A 16,686-nucleotide genomic window follows, 5' to 3' on the forward strand; every position below is an offset into this window, starting at 1 on the left:
ACACTGGTTAAACAAACACCCTTTTCCAACAACACAAGAGAAGACTTTACACATGGACATCACCAGATGGTCAACACCAAAATCAGATTGATTATATTCTTTGCAGCCAAAGGTGGAGAAGCTCTATACAGTCAGCAAAAATAAGACCAGGAGCTGACTGTGGCTCAGATCTCCTTATTGCCAAATTCAGACTTAAATTGAAGAAAATGGGGAAAACCACTAGACCATTCAGGTATGACCTAAATCAAATCCCTTATGATTATACAGTAGAAGTGAGAAATAGATTTAAGGGACTAGATCTGATAGACAGAGTACCTGATGAACAATGGACGGAGGTTCATGACATTGTACAGGAGACAGGGATCAAGACCATCCCCATGGAAAAGAAATGCAAAAAAGCAAAATGGCTGTCTGAGGAGGCCTTACAAATAGCTGTGAAAAGAAGAGAAGGGAAAAGCAAAGGAGAAAAGGAAAGATATAAGCATCTGACTGCAGAGTTCCAAAGAACAGCAAGGAGAGAGAAGAAAGCCTTCCACAGCGATCAATGCAAAGAAATAGAGGAAAACAACAGAATGGGAAAGACTAGAGATCTCTTCAAGAAAATTAGAGATACCAAGGGAACATTTCATGCAAAGATGGGCTCGATAAAGGACAGAAATGGTATGGACCTAACAGAAGCAGAAGATATTAAGAAGAGGTGGCAAGACTACACAGAAGAATTGTACAAAAAAGATTTTCATGTCCAAGATAACCACAATGGTGTGATCACTCACCCAGAGCCAGACATCCTGGAATGTGAAGTCAAGTAGGCTTTAGAAAGCATCATTACAAACAAAGCTAGTGGAGCTGATGGAATTCCAGTGGAGCTATTTCAAATCCTGAAAGATGATGCTGTGAAAGTGCTGCACTCAATATGCCAGCAAATTTGGGAAACTCAGCAGTGGCCACAGGACTGGAAAAGGTCAGTTTTCATTCCAATCCCAAAGAAAGGCAATGCCAAAGAATGTTCAAACTACGACACAATTGCACTCATCTCACACGCTAGTAAAGTAATGCTCAAAATTCTCCAAGCCAGGCTTCAGCAATATGTGAACTGCGAACTTCCAGATGTTCAAGCTGCTTTTAGAAAAGGCAGAGGAACCAGAGATCAAATTGCCAACATCCGCTGGATCATGGAAAAGGAAGAGAGTTCCAGAAAAACATCTATTTCTGCTTTATTGACTATGCCAAAACCTTTGACTGTGTGGATCACAATAAACTGTGGAAAATTCTGAAAGAGATGGGAATACCAGACCACCTGACCTGCCTCTTGAGAAACCTATATGCAGGTCAGGAAGCAACAGTTAGAACTGGACATGGAACAACAGACTGGTTCCAAATAGGAAAAGGAGTACATCAAGGCTGTATATTGTCACCTTGCTTATTTAACTTCTATGCAGAGTACATCATGAGAAACGCTGGGCTGGAAGAAGCACAAGCTGGAATCAAGATTGCCGGGAGAAATATCAATCACCTCAGATATGCAGATGACACCACCCTTATGACAGAAAGTGAAGAGGAACTAAAAAGCCTCTTGATGAAAGTGAAAGAGGAGAGTGAAAAAGTTGGCTTAAAGCTCAACATTCGGAAAACTAAGATCATGGCATCTGGTCCCATCACTTCATGGGAAATAGATGGGGAGACAGTGGAAACAGTGTCAGACTTTATTTTTTGGGGCTCCAAAATCACTGCAGATGGTGATTGCAGCCATGAAATTAAAAGACGCTTACTTCTTGGAAGGAAAGCTATGACCAACCTAGATAGCATATTCAAAAGCAGAGACATTACTTTGCCAACAAAGGTCCGTCTACTCAAGGCTATGGTTTTTCCAGTGGTCATGTATGGATGTGAGAGTTGGACTGTGAAGAAGGCTGAGCACTGAAAAATTGATGCTTTTGAACTGTGGTGTTGGAGAAGACTCTTGAGAGTCCCTTGGACTGCAAGGAGATCCAACCAGTCCATCCTAAAGGAGATCAGTCCTGGGTGTTCATTGGAAGAACTGATGCTGAGGCTGAAACTGCAATACTTTGGCCACCTCACGTGAAGAGTTGACTCATTGGAAAAGACCCTGATGCTGGGAAGGATTGGGGGCAGGAGGAGAAGGGGACGACAGAGGATGAGATGGCTGGATGGCATCACCGACTCGATGGACATGAGTTTGAGTGAACTCCGGGAGTTGGTGATGGACAGGGAGGCCTGGAGTGCTGTGATTCATGGGGTCGCAAAGAGTGGGACACAACTGATGGACTGAACTGAATGAGAAGGATAAACAAAGGCCAAGAAGATAAGGCAGAGATAAGCAGATAAGGTAGTGGGAGGATGGGTGTAGGGAAGAGAGGTTTTCCTAGTGTTGATAATAGGGACGCCTGGGAGCCTGAGGGTGGAGAAGGGGGCACTTGGGTGAAGGCTATCAGGTCTTCAGGAACCAGCACTTGGGTGTGTGTGTTCGTGGCAGGGGGGTGGTTGTGGGTTGGGGCCAGGCAGTGGAGAGACTGGAGTGTCCGATCAGAGGGTGGATGTGTATTCAGTGGACAGCACAGGAAGTACTGAATTGCCTATTTTTGAAAGGGAATAAATGCCACTGAAATGCCACTGTTTCTCCGGAGCCAACTTAGGTCACTCCCGCGCCACAGGGTTAAGCGGTTGGCGTTGAGGGAACCACCAGGAGGAGGCCGTGAGGATGACCCGGGCCTGCCAGAGGTGCTGAACTGTGGGAGGGGAGCCGGGTGACAGTGACCCGCGAGAGCTTCGAGGGGCCCAAGGAGTAGAGGCTGCGCGGACGACCGAGGAGGACAGACCCCGGACTCTTCCTAGCCTCGCTCCCTGGGAGAACGGTGGAAGCCACCAGTAGCCAGGAGGAGGGGCTGGTGTGCGGATTCTGGGTTTGGAGGCGTCTGGGCGAGGTTATTCAGGTGGACAGTCGGAGGGGTGAGCTGGCCGCCCCAGACCGCCAAGACTGGAGGCCCAGACTGCTGATGCCCGAGAGGTGACAGCGCTGCGGTGGCAGCGAGAGAGACGAGCGACCTGCCGGGAACCGGGGCCCCGGGAGAGGACGCGCTAGGGGCGGGCGTGCGCGCGGTCTGCCAGCACACGTGGGGATCGGGGACACCCCTCCTCCTCGGCCTCACGGTGGGGCCTGAGCCGAGGCCGAGCCCTGACTGTGGCCCCAGGGCCTACAGCTGAGGGAGTTAGGAACCTCAAACCCGGTCCTCTTTCCATGGCCCCTGTCCCCAACCCACAGGCGCATTTATTAAAAAAAAAAAAATCAGCCCGCAAAGACCCGGAACGCAGAGGCCGGGGCTCCAGCCGGTCATTTTCTGCCTCGGGCCCGGGGAGGGCGGGGGAGGGCGGGGGCCGGGCTGGGTGGGGAGGCCCGCTGCGCCGGTGCGCGCGCCCGGGCCCCGGGAGCGCGCTCCGCCCCCGTCCCCACCGTGCGCGCGCCCCGCCCCATGTGTGCGCGCGCCCCGCCCCCCTCCCCCCGTGCGCGCCCTCGCCTCGCGCGCGCTCCGCGGAGCGGCCGGTGCAGCGGGGCGGGCGCGCTCCGGGCGGGCCGGGGGCGCGGGCGCGGGGCCGGCGAGCCGGGGCGCGCGGGGGAGGCGCCGGGGAGGAGCGCGCTGCGCCGCCGCCCGGCCTGCCGCCGCTCGGTGCGGGTCCGCGGGGCGCGAGGAGCGGCGAGACCGCGGCCTGGAACAAAGGGAGGCCGGCGCGGGCGGGGGCGGCGCGAGCATGGCGGACCGCAGCCTGGAGGGCATGGCGCTGCCCCTGGAGGTGCGCGCCCGGCTGGCCGAGCTGGAGCTGGAGCTGTCGGAAGGTAACAGGCCCGGCGCTCGGCCGGCCGCGCTGTCACGGGGCCCGGGCGGGCGGGGGTCCCGGCGCAGGGCGAGAGCGGCCCCCGCCCTGCGGCTCTGCGTCGTCCGCCGCGGTCCCGGCGCCGGGGCCGGGGGCCCTGAGGGGTTCTGGGGGTCCGGGGCCGCAGGGCGGGCCTGTGGCTTGGGGCGCAGGGCGAGCCTCGGGCCGGGGGCGCAGGACGGGCCTGGGGCTTGGTACGCAGGGCAGGCCTGGGCCAGGGGCGCAGGACGGGCCCGGGGCTTGGGGCGCAGGACGGGCCGCGGGCCAGGGGCGCAGGGCGCGACGCGGGCTGAGGCGCCGCTGGGGCCGCAGGACGGGCCGCGGGCCGGGGGCGCAGGGCGGGCCGCGGGCCGGGGCGGCCTCGCGCGCGGCCTGGTGGACCGGGCTGTGTCCTTGGTGCGCGTCCGAGCGCTGCCCACCGCGACCGGGCCGGGGGCGGTTCCGCGACGCGCGGCCTGAGGCGCCGCTGGCCTGGTTCTAATGCGAAACTTGTCGTTGGACTTGAGGGTCTAATCGCGGGGTCCGCGGCGTCTGGCCTGGACCGGCCAGCACCGCTATTGTTTCCGTGCGCTGGACGCGAAGGTTGGCTGGGACTGGAGAGCCCCCTCCGACAGGCCGGGTCTGTGCCGCGTTCCCAGCGGCTCATGCTTCCAATTTGTGACAGATTCGCTACAGTGATTTCATGGAGTGTTATATACGGTTTCTCATTTTCTCTTAAGGCCGGGATCATGTGCTCAGCTGTCATAAGTTTTAGATCGGGGTTTGCTATATCTTTTTATAAAACCCACTAAAAGTTCCGAAATGTTGAATGTTGACTATAGATTTAGAATTCACCCGGCCCACCCTGGGAAGGCCACTAATACACTCGGGGTGGAGAGAGGCCGTGTCCTCTCAAATTTATATTTGGAGCAGTTTAGTAGTGAACTCGTGTGTGTGTGTGTGTGTGTGTGTGTGTGTGTGTGTGTGTGTGTAATGGTTTTGTGGGGCTGGCAGCCAAAAAGTAGATTCACTGGTGCCAGTTTTCATCAGCTGGGAGAAACTGGTGTTGACCTGATGTTTTCCCTTTTAACACTTTCGGGGGGAAGGAGGTGATAAAGGTGGGGGCCTGGGTGAGGTGCCTCTTCAGATGGTGCTCTCTGGAAGGCTTCTGTTTCATGTTCGGGATCCTTGGGGGCTCTGTGATGCTCAGCTGTCCCACAGGAGATGTTTCCTGGACTCTGCTCAGCAGCCGCTCTCTGAGGGGCTGAAGGGGTGCAGGCACTGCTGGACCTCAGTGCCGAGCTCAGCTGGGGAGCAGAGCTTAGTCCACACTGGTGGGTAAGGAGTTCTGTGTGGACAGGTGGCTTGGAGGGGCGCAGGACCCACTAGAGAATATTTGCCCAAGTTCTTTGGCTTCATCACTGCTCACATGGGTTCTTCTCCCCTGCCCCCTACCCGCCACAGCTCTGCACCACAGCTGTGCTGTTTGCAACACCCTATCCTTCCTGCCTTGTCTCCAAACAAGCTCTTCTGCACCATCTGCCTCATCTTGATGTTGTGTCAGTATGCCCCTGTGCAGCCTCTGGACTGACCAGAATCTCTCTGCCTCCCCAGTCAGCCTGGGCTGGGCTCTCACCTTGCTTCTGCCTGTCTCGGACAGTGTGTGGCCCCTGGTGGGAGTGGCTGGTGTGAACGTGGACAGAACACACTCACTTACTAGGTGGCAGTTACTGGTCACCCTCAGTCACTCCTAGACTGTGTCCCTGTTGCCCAGAGGATGGCAAAGCATGTGCTCAGGCTGGTTCTCTGTGAATACCCTGTGTCCTTGCAGATTTTAAAAAGGGTTTAATGAGTTTCTTATTGAGTGTCAGGACAGAGGAAGGGGCGTGTGTTTGCATGCGCGAATCACATTATTGTTTCTCCCTCTCTAAACCTCCCTAGGCCTGGCTGGAAGACCCGAGAGGAGAGGGTTGTTGCTGTGACTGCCCAGCGTGAGCCGCCCCCCTACTCCCCCTTTAGCTGTGTCATCTTTGACTTGTGTTGTCTGCATTGGGTTGATTGGGTCTGTCTTTAAGGTCATTTGGAATTTTGTGTATTGTGACCATATAGTATAGTTTACCGGCTTAAGCTAGGTGAATCGGTTTGCTTTTCAGTATTGTTTACCAGAAACCAAAGAATGAAAGGATCAGAAATTCTTGTCTCCTCACATTTTGGAACTTAAAAAATCCCTCACCATATCCACTTGCAAAGTGAAAAGTTAAAACAACTTTTAATGCTGAATTGAGAGTATTGCTTTCATATTTATCTTCAATCAGGATTCATATGAAGAGAATTCTTTAAGTTAGTCATCATTTTATTAAAAGGCTAGAAAATACTGTGGAAACGTGTGTGGACTTTCTGGCACTCAGTTCTTACAGAGGAGCATGGAAAGCAGTTCCGTTTTCAGCACATAATGTAGGCTGAAAAACCAGAGTAGGCTATTCTCTCAGTGTTCTACGTGGCCTGCCAGCCGCTAATGGTTGTGTATAATCTAGATCAGTAGATGCTGGTCCAGCTTTGGTTTGCCCTGTCTGCTGTGCTGTTACAGACACTAATGTTCTGTTTTATGGGCCACTGTTGGGTGCAGGGTTGCAGATTGACTTCTTGGCTGCAGAGCTCATATTTCCACCCTCCTGCCCTGCTGGTTGCCCCCTCTTTACTTTCCACTGTCTGTTGCTGTCCGGTGCTTCCCCTCGGGACACTGGGCTCCTCTCCCCAAAGAACTAGTGCCAGCAAAGAACAGGAGCTCTCTGTAGGGAGAGGCCTCTGATCCTTGCCTCTGGGGGAGTCTTGTGGGGCCAGGAGGATGCTTGGCACTGAATGTGAGATGGAGAGGAAGTCGGTGAGCTGGCTGGTCGCTGGGGGCCAGGTGGGGTGGTGAGGCTTTTTTCCCCCACACACTTTTCCCTGAATCATTTTTTCTTCCCTCTCCTCCCTTCCCTTTCCCTTCATTCTTGCCTTTTGGAATCATGCATTTTTCTCTTTGGCTTTAAGAGAGCCACTAAGTAGGTAATATGTGAATAAACATTATTTGGCTTAAAGGAAAACTTTAAATGGAAACATCAGCAAAGCAGAGCAGAAAGAGAAAATTTCTCAATAAAGGCAGACTCATGTCTTACTAAAAAATTAGCTGTTGATTGAAATTCAGCAATACATTTGTCTGTTAACTGATGGTTTGTGTCCTGGGCTGTGCATACCCTGGACTTGCAGCTCTAGAGGATCTCATCCCACTCTTTCAGCAATGGTTCCATTCTTATTTTGGTAGGACTCTGGGGAATTGCCTTGTGATACAGCCTGTGAAAACTGTGATGTTTGCAGAAGAGACGTCTGTTAGCTTTATACTTTGTGGTTTTTAATTGTGAGTGTGCCTACTGACTTCCTAACTCTTGCTTATGGGAGTTACTCAGTCTGTAAGGTCCTGAATTCCTGCAACTAGCAGTTATGTTCTATAATCGACTCCAACTTAACGTTTTCTAGTAAGCGCAAAACTGCCCAAGGGAGGTGGTGGGTGCCATCAGTTCATTGTACTGGTCAAGGAATCAGTCTTTTTTTAAGTTACAGATGAGTAGTTCACATGCAGCTGGCATAATCCTGTCACGAGGGTAAAATCTTAACGAGATGGCCGGTTGGAAGGTTTGTAGGTTGGGGGGCAGGCATCTTCAGGGCTGCCAGCACACTGGCAGATGCACCTAGCTCTGCGGCCTGAGCTCCGTCCCCTGCAGCCCCCAGCTGTTCTTGGCGGTACGTGTGAGCAGAGCTGGCCTCCCGAGCTGAAGTCTGGGACCACCTTCCACGGGTGGGGGAAGGAGACCACTGTCTCTCATGCAATCCAAAAGTTCTCCTCATTGAAAGGCAACAGTGGGCTCTGGAAAACAAGTGTGTGAAAAAAATGTTTTCTTCCAGAGTCTCACTGGTAACTTGTCACTGGGAGGGGAGGAAGGGTGCAGATTCAGGGAGTGACAGCTGAGCTGCTGCACCTGCAGTCGGTCCTCATGCAGTTAATAAAGCCCGTTACCTCTGGGGCAGCATGTCAGTGCTGGTCCCGGGAGCTGGAGTCCTTGGCTTGATAAATCTAAAATAAAAGATTATTACCTGAATTACAGATATTTACAAAATGGCAGCATTGATATGGGTGGGATGTGAAATGTGTGGACTTGAGTTTTAAGAGTTGTTCAGAGTTAGGAAAATTGTTACATTTGAATGTTCTTTTCTTGATGAGTAAATATAGATGTCAGATTTAGCTGGGAAGGTAAGGGCACATATTCAAGGCCCTAATGTGTAAGGTTGATCCCAGCGCTCAGAAGGTATTTATGGTGCTGTAGTCACACTTAGAGCTGAATGCCGTGAGGTCACAGCTGTAACAGTGACTATTTTGTTTCATTCTGGGCCCACTGGCTTTATATTCTTGTTATGGTTTGGAGGCTACGGGCTGTTGGATGTTATGAGTCACTTTTTGCCTTCCTCCTCCCAGCCTTTTTCAAATGAGAAGTCTCTTTTTTTAGAGCTGATTTTTTTTTTTTTTTTAAAGCAGTGATTTATGGGATGAGTTGTAGCATTCTTCTGAATTGCAGAGAGAATGTATTGGATAATCTTCATTTTGATGTCATGTATATGGACTGACTCACCAGTTCAAATCCTAGTCATATTAAGGTTCTCATAATTGCTCAGGCATCTTCCTAAAATCAGATGCTTGCCTGCAGATATCAGCTAGGTTTTGCGCATCAGTGTTTTTCCTGGAACAGGGGGCACTTCACTGTGCGTGACATGATGGGCTCCGGCCGCTGTCGATGGTTCCCGTCCTCCAGTCTCTTCGTCTGTATGCCTCTACTTTCACGGTTGCCAGTGGTGATTTTCCTTCTTCTCAGTCTTCTCGTGCTGCCTACAGAGGTCACCTGCTGTCATTGCCTCTGCACCTTTCTTTCTGCTGAGAGGGTCAAAAGCTTGTGACGTCTCAGAAGCAGCAGTTGCATCAGTTTGTTGATGATGTATAATACATAGTGCTCTCGAAGAGGAGACTCTTAAGTGAGAATTCATGTGTGAGATCACAGGAGTGGGGTTTGTACATATATGGCCCTTTCTTCAGGATTCAACGCGGTGTTAATGTTCATAAGCACTTAAGACTGGTAAAGTGGGGAAGGGCTGATATGTTGGGCTGTAAAGTCAACATGACAACAAGCAGCCTTCTTTTGGGGGAGGGGACTGGGGAGGTGGCTCTTTAGTTTTGCTGCTGCTGAATATTGTGCAAAATGAAATGTGCTCTGAGAATCACAAATTGAGATCCTTCTTTACCAAGCATTTTGTGTGATAGGTATGAGAAGTCAGGGGGAAAAAGACCCAAGATAGTGAGCACAGAAGCAGTCTGTGATTGATAGTGTTAAACAGATCTTTCCCTTCTGGGCTGCTGGTTTTTAAATCATATTTTTTTGCTTATTAGGTTGGAAAGTTTCTGTGTCCCCATGAAAAGATTGAAAACTGCCGGCCAGATCCAAACCAGTTGTCGGCACCAGACACAGCAATTCTTTGCATACTTGTCTGCAGTTATGCACAATTAGAATTTTTTTTTTACTGAATTATCTGGTTAGTCAAGTCAGGTATTTTTCTGTTTTTTTATCAGAGGAATACTAAAACATTTTAAAATTATGAAGTAAAGAATTCATATGGGTCCTGTTCATTGTGGGCTGGTTCATACCCCCAGACTCAGGTCTGAGCCTCTGGCCGAGGAGGGAGGTAGTTCATGCATCTGACTTCCCTGTGGCCGCTCGGTGCTGGGCAGAGACGCTTTCTCCTAAAACCACAAGCAGTCTCTCGTGTCCTGACCACGTGTCTTACCAGTGTAGCTTGCCATGTGTCAGGCATTTATGAAACGTCCTGTTAGTGGGGAGAGACCCACCCATCCCAGTTTCCGTGCTGCCCAGTCTTAATCCTGCCTTCGTGGCTTTGTTTTGGATGTTCTCTTCTGTTGGCAGAGCCTCCTGTCAGGACCTCTTCACTCTTGGGAAAATCATGAGCACTCACTTAGAGCCCTGTCCCGTTTCTGGCCCAAGTGTCATGTCCCTGAGAAGATGTGGGTGGTGTGGCTACAGTGAAGGGGGTGGTGGTGTGTGTGGCTCCAGCTGATGCTTCCTGGACAGTTTACCTGAAATGAGAAGAGAAATGTAAACTGTGTTGCTAATTAACCTTATCAGAAGATTCTAGGTCTTTATGAGTAAAGTAATATAAGTAATGGCACCCCACTCCAGTACTCTTGCTTGGAAAATCCCATGGATGGAGGAGCCTGTTAGGCTGCAGTCCATGGGGTCGCTAAGAGTCAGACACGACTGAGGGACTTCACTTTCACTTTTCACTTTCATGCATTGGAGAAGGAAATGGCAACCCACTCCAGTGTTCTTGCCTGGAGAATCCCAGGGACGGGGAAGCCTGGTGGGCTGCCGTCTATGGGGTCGCACAGAGTCGGACACGACTGAATTGACTTAGCATAATGTAAGTAAAGATTACGGGCTTTGTTGCAACTAGAGCACATTGGGTCATGTCAGTGTCATGGTGACACAGATGACAAGATCTGTATTTACACGATCTTACCTGCACAGAGGGTGAGAACGGTAGCAAAGCCCGATGGTGTCAGTGGCCAGAACGAGTGAAATCTGGAGTTGGCCAGACTCGTTGGGAAGGACGGGTTCACCCCAGAGCCATCAGTCTCGGGGGCTGGGTTTAGTGGAGGGGGCACGGAAAGCACCAAGTCCATGTCTCACTCGTGGGTGACCTTCGGTGCTTCCCGAGCCTCTTTGGGTCTTTTTCTGAGTCTTATTTGTGGAGATTTGTGTGCAGATCCTGAGAATTCTCATGTGTGTCCTCTGAGGAGTCTTCCTCCAGATCTTCATGTGTAGGGAGGGTGTCCCCTGCTGTCAGATCGGGTTAAGAACCCTGCCTTCGGGACGGTTGTGGGGATCAGTGATACAGTCACAGTGTGTGCTCCGTAAACATTCATCCCCACAGTTCCCCCGAGGCGCTGTCACTGGGACAGGGTTTCCCAGCCCCGCCTTTCTCTCTGTGGTTTGAGTTACACGGATTGTGAGAGCGGCCCTGGGAGAAAAGCAGGGTGCGGAGTGTGAGGTGGGGAGGGCGTCTCTTAATAGTTGCTGCCTGGGCACTTACCCTGCCTGGAGCAGCTTCAGAGCTGTGAGGCCTCTTTTTTTTTATTTTAATGATAAATCTTCCTTTCTGGTGGACTCTCTGTGTCAATACCCCTGGAAACCCCCTTTTCAACCCTTTTACTTTTCAAGAGAAAAGGAAGGGTGTCCTAGGTCAGACTCCAGCCCAGGTGTGTCTGGCAAGGACGACCTGTTAGGTCACAGTCATTGAATCCGGGACCATGTGTGGATCTCCGCTCAGAGTCCTTCCCGGTGCCTCGTGGAGGCGAGGCTGACCTCCACTGGCCCTGACTCTGGAATCTTCCTCCTGGAGCTGCATGTTCCCCAGCCCTCAGTGCGTGTGGAGAGGGCTCAGCTAGCTAGCTTCTCCTTGTTTCCCATGACAGAGGACATGTATGCCACTACGGGCCACACAGGTGGGGCTGCGTGAGCCCGGGCAGCTCTGAGAGGCCAAGTCAGAGTCAGGCTCGCTGTGGCCATGACCCCGGGGCTTGGTGCACCCCCCACCCCTCCGCCCAGCACTCACCACAGGGCCTGGGCTTTTACCCTCTACAGTCACCTGGCGGTTATGTCGGTGGTTCTGTGTGGGTTTGTGAGTATGAGTGGCTCTTCTCATCAGTTTTTATAAGCTGCCTCTCTCTTCCTTTCTGGCTGCGCTAGGTCTTTGTTGCTGCCTGCAGGCTTTCTCTGGTTGTGATGCGTGGGCTTCTCGCTGCGGTGGCTCCTGTGGTTGTGGAGCATGGGCTCTAGGGCGTGCAGGCTTAGCTGGGATGTGGGCCTGTGGGATCTTCCTGAACCAGGGATTGAACCCTTGTCCCCTGCTTTGGAGGCAGATTCTTAACCACTGGACCACCAGGGAGCCTTTGTGCTTCAGTGAAACCTAAGCTGGTTCTTTTAAAATAAAAACCGGAGATAGTCTAAAGTGCCTCCCCCACCCCCCTGCCATGAACTTGTGTGTGTATGTGTGTGTGTGTAAGTCTCTCAGTTGTGTCTGACTCTTCGTGACCCTGTGGACTATACAGTCCATGGAACTCTGCAGACCAGGATACTGGAGTGGGTAAGCCTTGCCCTTCTCCCAACCCAAAGTTATGTATAATAACGATTAATACTTGAGTAACAGCAAGTAATAGGATGGAGCTGTGTATGGATGTGTGCTCAGCTTCTTCTGACTCTTTTCCTCCCCGTGGACTGGAGCCCACCAGACTCCTCTGTCCATGGAATTCTCCGAGCAAGAATATTGGAGTCGGTTGCCGTGTCCTCTTCCAGGGGATCTTCCCAACCCACGGAGTGAACCTAGGTCTCCTGCATCTCCTGCATCGCAGGTGGATTCTTTACCCCTGAGCCACATGGGAAGCCCATAAGGTAATCTTTAAGGAGCTGTTTAGGCAAAGGTGCAATTCCACTAAACTTAGGTCATTAAAAAACACCTATTTAAATCCAAGGAAAAATCAACTTGCCAGGGTGGAAACTCTTTTACTATGTACATTGTAATGTATCTCAGGCCCACACTTCTGTTGCAGTGCTGTGTCCTGTAGGGACATTCTGTCCACATGAGATTTGGTGTTTGGGTGATTTTGTTGTTTCATTCTGCTCTTCAGTTCAGTCCAGTCGCTCAGTCGTGTCCGACTCTTTGCGACCCCGTGAATCGCAGCACGCCAGGCCTCCGTGTCCATCACTAACTCCCGGAGTTCACTCAGACTCACGTCCATCAAGTCAGTGATGCCATCCAGCCATCTCATCCTCTGTCGTCCCCTTCTCCTCCTGCCCCCAATCCCTCCCAGTATCAGGGTCCTTTCCAGTGAGTCAACTCTTCGCATGAGGTGGCCAAAGTACTGGAGTTTCAGCTTTAGCATCATTCCTTCCAAAGAAATCCCAGGGCTGATCTTCAGAATGGACTGGTTGGATCTCCTTGCAGTCCAAGGGACTCTCAAGAGTCTTCTCCAACACCACAGTTCAAAAGCATCAATTCTTCGGCGCTCAGCCTTCTTCACAGTCCAACTCTCACATCCATACATGACCACAGGAAAAACCATAGCCTTGACTAGACGGACCTTTGTTGGCAAAGTAATGTCTCTGCTTTTCAATATGCTATCTAGGTTGGTCATAAAGCTCAAGTGAATACAGTCTTACTGCAAATAGTGGGGCTAGTTGTCCCCCACCAAGCCCAAAATTGACTTGGACCAAATGAAAAATAGCACTTGGAGTCATTTTGCTGTTGATACCAGAGTCCAGACTTTAAGAATTTGTTACTTGTACGTAAATTAATATGAAAAGAAAGTAGAATTCTGCCTCCTGTGTTTCTATGGTGATGAATTATTATTTAGCTGTTATACTGGTAAGGGATAATATAGGCATTTATAATGCTTGTTGGTGTTTTAGAATTTCTTGCCTGTTATTTGGAAGATCTGGCTCTGGACACAGGGATGAAAATAACCTTGATTTTGCTTTTTTCCTTCATGACTTGTTGAATTTGACACAGGATTCTGGTTGAAATCTCTATGGAAAGTGTCTTAAGTAAAACACACTTTCTGAAAGTGTTATACAATGTTCTATCTCCCATGGATGCAGCGGAACAGAGCCTTGGGGAAGGAATGTGGGCAGAGGTTCCTTGGAGGGACTGCCGTTCTGCAGGTGACAAGTGTCTGCTGTGGCAAGTGCTTTGCACAGGAAGTAAACTTGTGGACTGGCTGTGTCAGTGGGGTTGTAGGGCAGCCTGACCACTATCACTTATTCTTTCTAAGATTTATTTTTTGGTTGTGACGGGTCTTCGTTACTGCGTGCAGACTTTCTTCAGATGCAGTAAGCGGGGGCGCCTCTTCGCTGTGGTGTGTGGGCTTCTCTTGTTTCGAAGCAAGGGCTCTAGGGCGCACGGGGTTCAGTAGTTGCGGCTCATGGACTCTTGTAGTTGTGGTGCATGGGTTTAGTTACCTGCAGCATGTGAGATCTTCCCAGACGAGGGATCAACCTGGTGTCCCTTGCATTTCAAGGTGGATTCTTAACCAGTGGACAACCAGGGATCCCCTGTCGTTTATTCTTGAAAGATGATGTGAGGTGGGAGCAGTATTTAGAACACTAGCATTTCTTGAATAGAAGAGATGAAATAAACCTTGTATATCTCATGGTGTCTTAAGGCTTTCAGCTCTTTTCATGTTGACATTTTTTTACTCCTTTGAAAGTATTTTCTGGGAAAATGACATTAGCTTCTTTGTATAGATGAGGAGACTTCAAACGAATAGAAACTCATGAGCACTAGAATATTGGCTTCGTGACACATTTCCACCATCACGAGTTAACTGAACCATTGGGCGGCTTTCTTCTGAAGCAGGATGGGGACCCCATCTTCTCCTATGAGATCTGCAGGAGCTCTGGAGTCCGGGGGGCTTCTAGGAGGGTGAGCAGTGGGCAGCCTCCTCCCCAGCAGCCTGTTCCTGTCAGAGGAAATCATTCATCTTTCCCTTGCACAGGGTTGTAATGGGTGGAGGCTTACGCTGCACATTTTCTTTGCTGTCTGCCTCTAAATTTATATTTAAGATTGAGTCTGTCATCTAGGGGATGGATATGTGGGTGTTCACCATACACTTCTGTTTTCTATATGTTTGAAATTTTCCTGTTTGTCGTGGAAGATGAACAGCATCCTTTAGAATCAGGAGACTGGATCAGGTTTATCAGAAATCTTGATTGTTTTGCTCAAGAGATGATGCTGTTAATTCTTGTGTTGTTTCCTGGAAAAATATTTAACTTGAGGTTCCAGGAATAACTTCTTCAGTGTCTCTACAAGAGTGACCTCTCTCCGAGCTTCCTATTACTAACCAGGATGATGGCGAGTGTGTTTAAGCCGCCACCAATCACTGACAAGGTGATCAATCTTAGGTCTTTTAAGCAGAGTGCTTTTCTTCCAAGCAGACTGCCTGTCTAATGACCTCCAGGCTTTGCAGAGATGGGGGCCATGTCTGATGGATGTGAACCACCCGCTCTTGGTCCCCAGAGAACTGGAGTCTTGTCGGTAGGAGTGGACAGTGCATAACTCAGACTTTTAAATCAGATGTTGCAAAGTAATGTCTTTTTTTGGCATGAACAGAGCTTGTTACCTGTCTGTTGGGGAGGACACCTACATGTCTCAGGGCAGCACTCCCTGATTGCTCACCTGTGCTAAGCACTGCATTAGGTGTCTACATAGATCACTTTTTTTTTTGAAGGACATTTGTCTCACAAAAAGGGAAGCACGTTAGCAAGCTTGCCTGGGGCCCTGTGGCTGAGTGGTGGGTGCCACTTGGCTGGTTTGCCCTGGAAGCCCTCTCAACACCAGCCTCCTCAGTTCTGGCTCCTGACTGGACAACACCCTCATGGAGTGAGCCAGGAGTCCAGCTCACAAATGGAGTGTGGAAGGAGATACCAAGTTTCTTGGTATGTGTGGTGACTTCTCTTTTTTATGTATTTACTTTCACATACCCTAATAATATGTTTTTTTCACCTGATAGAACAGTTAATTACCAGCCATTACTGGTACAGAGTTCCATGAAGGATATTTTAGGAACCTGTAGTCTCAAAAAAGAGCCTTTATATTCATAACTATAATGTTCTTAATAACGTTGTTGGGATTGTGGCTTTCTTTTGTTTCTTATTTTTAGATCCTTGAGTGGAAGCTATTTACTGATTACTCATAATTGTGAAAATAATCTAGCAATGATAGGAACTTGTTAGGAAAATCTGTGTTTTCCTTTCTTTTATGTAGATAACAATATTAATCCAAATAAATGTTGGCAGGAATGACCATGTGGGTAAGATTTTTATGTGATGTGGCCATCTTGAGATATCGTCTCAGGACTTTTCTAGAGCACCTATCTTTATTCTCAGTACGTGAACGCTCCCCATTCCCTGATTGTTCCCATTTGAACCAGAAATTTGAATCCACATGTCCGAGATGGTGCGCGCGTGTGTGCGCACGTACCGCCGTACTGTTTTGCTGTGAGAGGGGCTGTTTGAACACTGCTTTTGGACAATTTCCAGTCTCGGTCAAAAAACCTGTAAGTTCTTATTAGTAAAGGTGAAGATTCTAGAGACCATGGACTATTCTATCTCCAGATCATTTTTGTGTATTTATAGTTGTACCTGTTCTGTTAGCAATGAAGGCCATCAGTCTTGGCCTAGTCAGGCCACGCTTATAGAATTAAGGGAAACAAGATCACTTCCAGCTTGTTTTAAATCTAAAGCTGCTAGCTATCTCCATAATAACCCAATCTTAAAAATGATACAATTAGACTTTTAGTGAATTAAGTTAATTTGGTTATCTACAGTTGAATCATTTCACTGCATTGTGAATTAACTTTTTTTGATTTCTTCATGATATGGAGTCAGTCCAGAAGGTAGGCTGTAGCCTTAGACCAAAGCATTAACGTTGTTACTTGTCACTTGAGACCAGCTCTGGGGTGATAGCCGTAGCCTGTGTTTAGTTCCTGCTTTCTACCTTGTTCTTGATTCCGAGTCCCTCTTGGTCTGCCCGTGTTCTTTCCACATCCCTGCTCCATCCTTCTGTTCTGTTGGCTTTCCGACCCATTGTAGATGTGTGTGAGGGAGAGAGGGTTCTAACTGCTGTGAATTTTTGATAACCTGTGGAAAGGACTTTGTTTTTGAG

At 49.7% G+C, this 16,686-nt stretch overlaps 1 protein-coding gene across 4 annotated transcripts in view; it reads left to right on the forward strand.

Annotated features, from left to right (window-relative positions):
• Positions 1-3,608: 3,608 nt before the first annotated feature.
• DIP2C (disco interacting protein 2 homolog C) overlaps positions 3,609-16,686 on the forward strand; it is a 294,165-nt gene continuing 281,087 nt past the window's right edge. For 2 of the 4 annotated variants that reach the window (XM_070801127.1, XM_070801129.1), the window contains exon 1: positions 3,650-3,850. In XM_070801127.1, coding sequence (XP_070657228.1) covers positions 3,766-3,850 — 85 coding nt within the window. In that variant the 5' untranslated portion in view covers positions 3,650-3,765. Of the gene's footprint in view, positions 3,851-16,686 lie in introns of all 4 variants that reach the window. The other 2 variants (XM_070801128.1, XM_070801126.1) reach the window with 2 other exon arrangements.

This window comes from Bos indicus, chromosome 13, assembly GCF_029378745.1.
Source record: "Bos indicus isolate NIAB-ARS_2022 breed Sahiwal x Tharparkar chromosome 13, NIAB-ARS_B.indTharparkar_mat_pri_1.0, whole genome shotgun sequence".
Lineage (NCBI taxonomy): Eukaryota > Metazoa > Chordata > Mammalia > Artiodactyla > Bovidae > Bos > Bos indicus.